General features: G+C 48.2%; 1 protein-coding gene across 1 annotated transcript; it reads left to right on the top strand.

The window, feature by feature from the left end:
- Positions 1-473: 473 nt before the first annotated feature.
- Positions 474-1,430, top strand: SARC_14732 (hypothetical protein; the record flags this gene model as incomplete). Its single annotated transcript, XM_014291136.1, has 1 exon — positions 474-1,430. The coding sequence occupies one exon, from the start codon at positions 474-476 to the stop codon at positions 1,428-1,430; it is 957 nt and encodes a 318-aa protein (XP_014146611.1).
- Positions 1,431-1,458: the final 28 nt, after the last annotated feature.

Here is a 1,458-nt window from a genome sequence, read left to right as displayed (position 1 = left end):
ATTATGAGCTAGGCCTGAATTTAGATATGTCCCATATTTCATTTGGATTCTCAATGAGTTCCAATTATGGGCTGAGTCTTAATTCTAGATGTGCCCCACATATTACCTGGGTGCTCAATGAGCTCCAATTATGAGCTAGGCCTGAATTTAGATATGTCCCATATTTCACCTGGATTCTCAATGAGTTCCAATTATGGGCTGAGCCTTAATTCTAGATATGCCCCACATATTACCTGGGTGTTCAATGAGTTTCAATTATGAGCTAGGCCTGAATTCTAGATATGCCCCATATATTACCTGGATTCTCAATGAGTTCCAATTATGGGCTGGTCGAATTGTAGATATGTCCCAAATATTACCTGAATCCTCATTGAGTCCCAATTATAGATATATCTCAACTATTCCTTGAATTATTAAAGAGCCCCAATTATGGCCTGAATTCCATCCCCCCCCCATTTTTCTCCTCCGTTCAGATGAGAGATATGGACTCGCCCGGGATCCGTCACGCTCGCGTAGTGCAGACAGAAAATGAGACTATGGATGCACTTCGATCAGCGCTGGCTGTGTATGCCAGGAATATATCGCACGATGACATGTTTGGTACTTCCCATGCCAACGGCCCTTTACAGTCGAAGAGGACAGGTCAAGTGCACCCGAAAAATGTCGGAAAGGACCAGGTGTCGGGTACCAGCAGTGGGTCGAGCGGGGATCATGGGGCCAAAATTGGCGGGGAAATCAAAACCAATGAGAGTAAGGCTACACACGCGCAGGATCAAGGGATTCACACACAGGCACAGAGTTGGGGTATGGCTTCTGAGGAGAGTTGCGTGCATCCAGGAACACATGCAAAACGAGAGAGACGTGGAAGTAGGGCTCGAAAAAGTGTCGGAAATATATATCGGGATGTGTTACTATCTCACCATATACCCGATAGTACTAAGTCTAGGTCAAGGTCGCCATCGTCGCCAGCGGTATCCAAACGTAACTGGACAAGGGAAGGGGGTGATATAGAGGAACATGCACACACAGACACAAACACAGACGCATACACATTTAGAGATGTCGGTTCGGATGCTTTGACTGGTACACTTGGGCCGCAGAACAGTATTACAGAAGCGCGCACGGATACCGCGGACAGTTCGGTATCGCGGACGGTGCCGATCACTGAGGGGATTGAGTGCGCACACTGCCAAGGGACAGGCAAGAAACCATCTCCGGCAGACGACCCGTTATGTGCATGTACCTGCGGAGAGGCTACACGTAGGGGTGGACCGGAACTAGCAGACAGAGAACCACTCTCTGGGGTGGAGGTGAAAGTACTTAGAAGTGCACAAAGGCAAATGCTCTCGCTCATGGCGCTGGATAGTTTCCCGCGCTTCCTGAATAGCGGGTTGGGCACGGAATTTGTCGAAAGGTGTGTAGGAGGTTGAATGGATAATTGCATGTGCAGATAAATGC

This window comes from Sphaeroforma arctica (genome assembly GCF_001186125.1).
Source record: "Sphaeroforma arctica JP610 unplaced genomic scaffold supercont1.5026, whole genome shotgun sequence".
In the NCBI taxonomy this organism is placed as follows: Eukaryota; class Ichthyosporea; order Ichthyophonida; genus Sphaeroforma; species Sphaeroforma arctica.
Note: the sequence above shows the minus strand (reverse complement) of the source record. Positions and strands in the feature narration are given on the sequence as shown.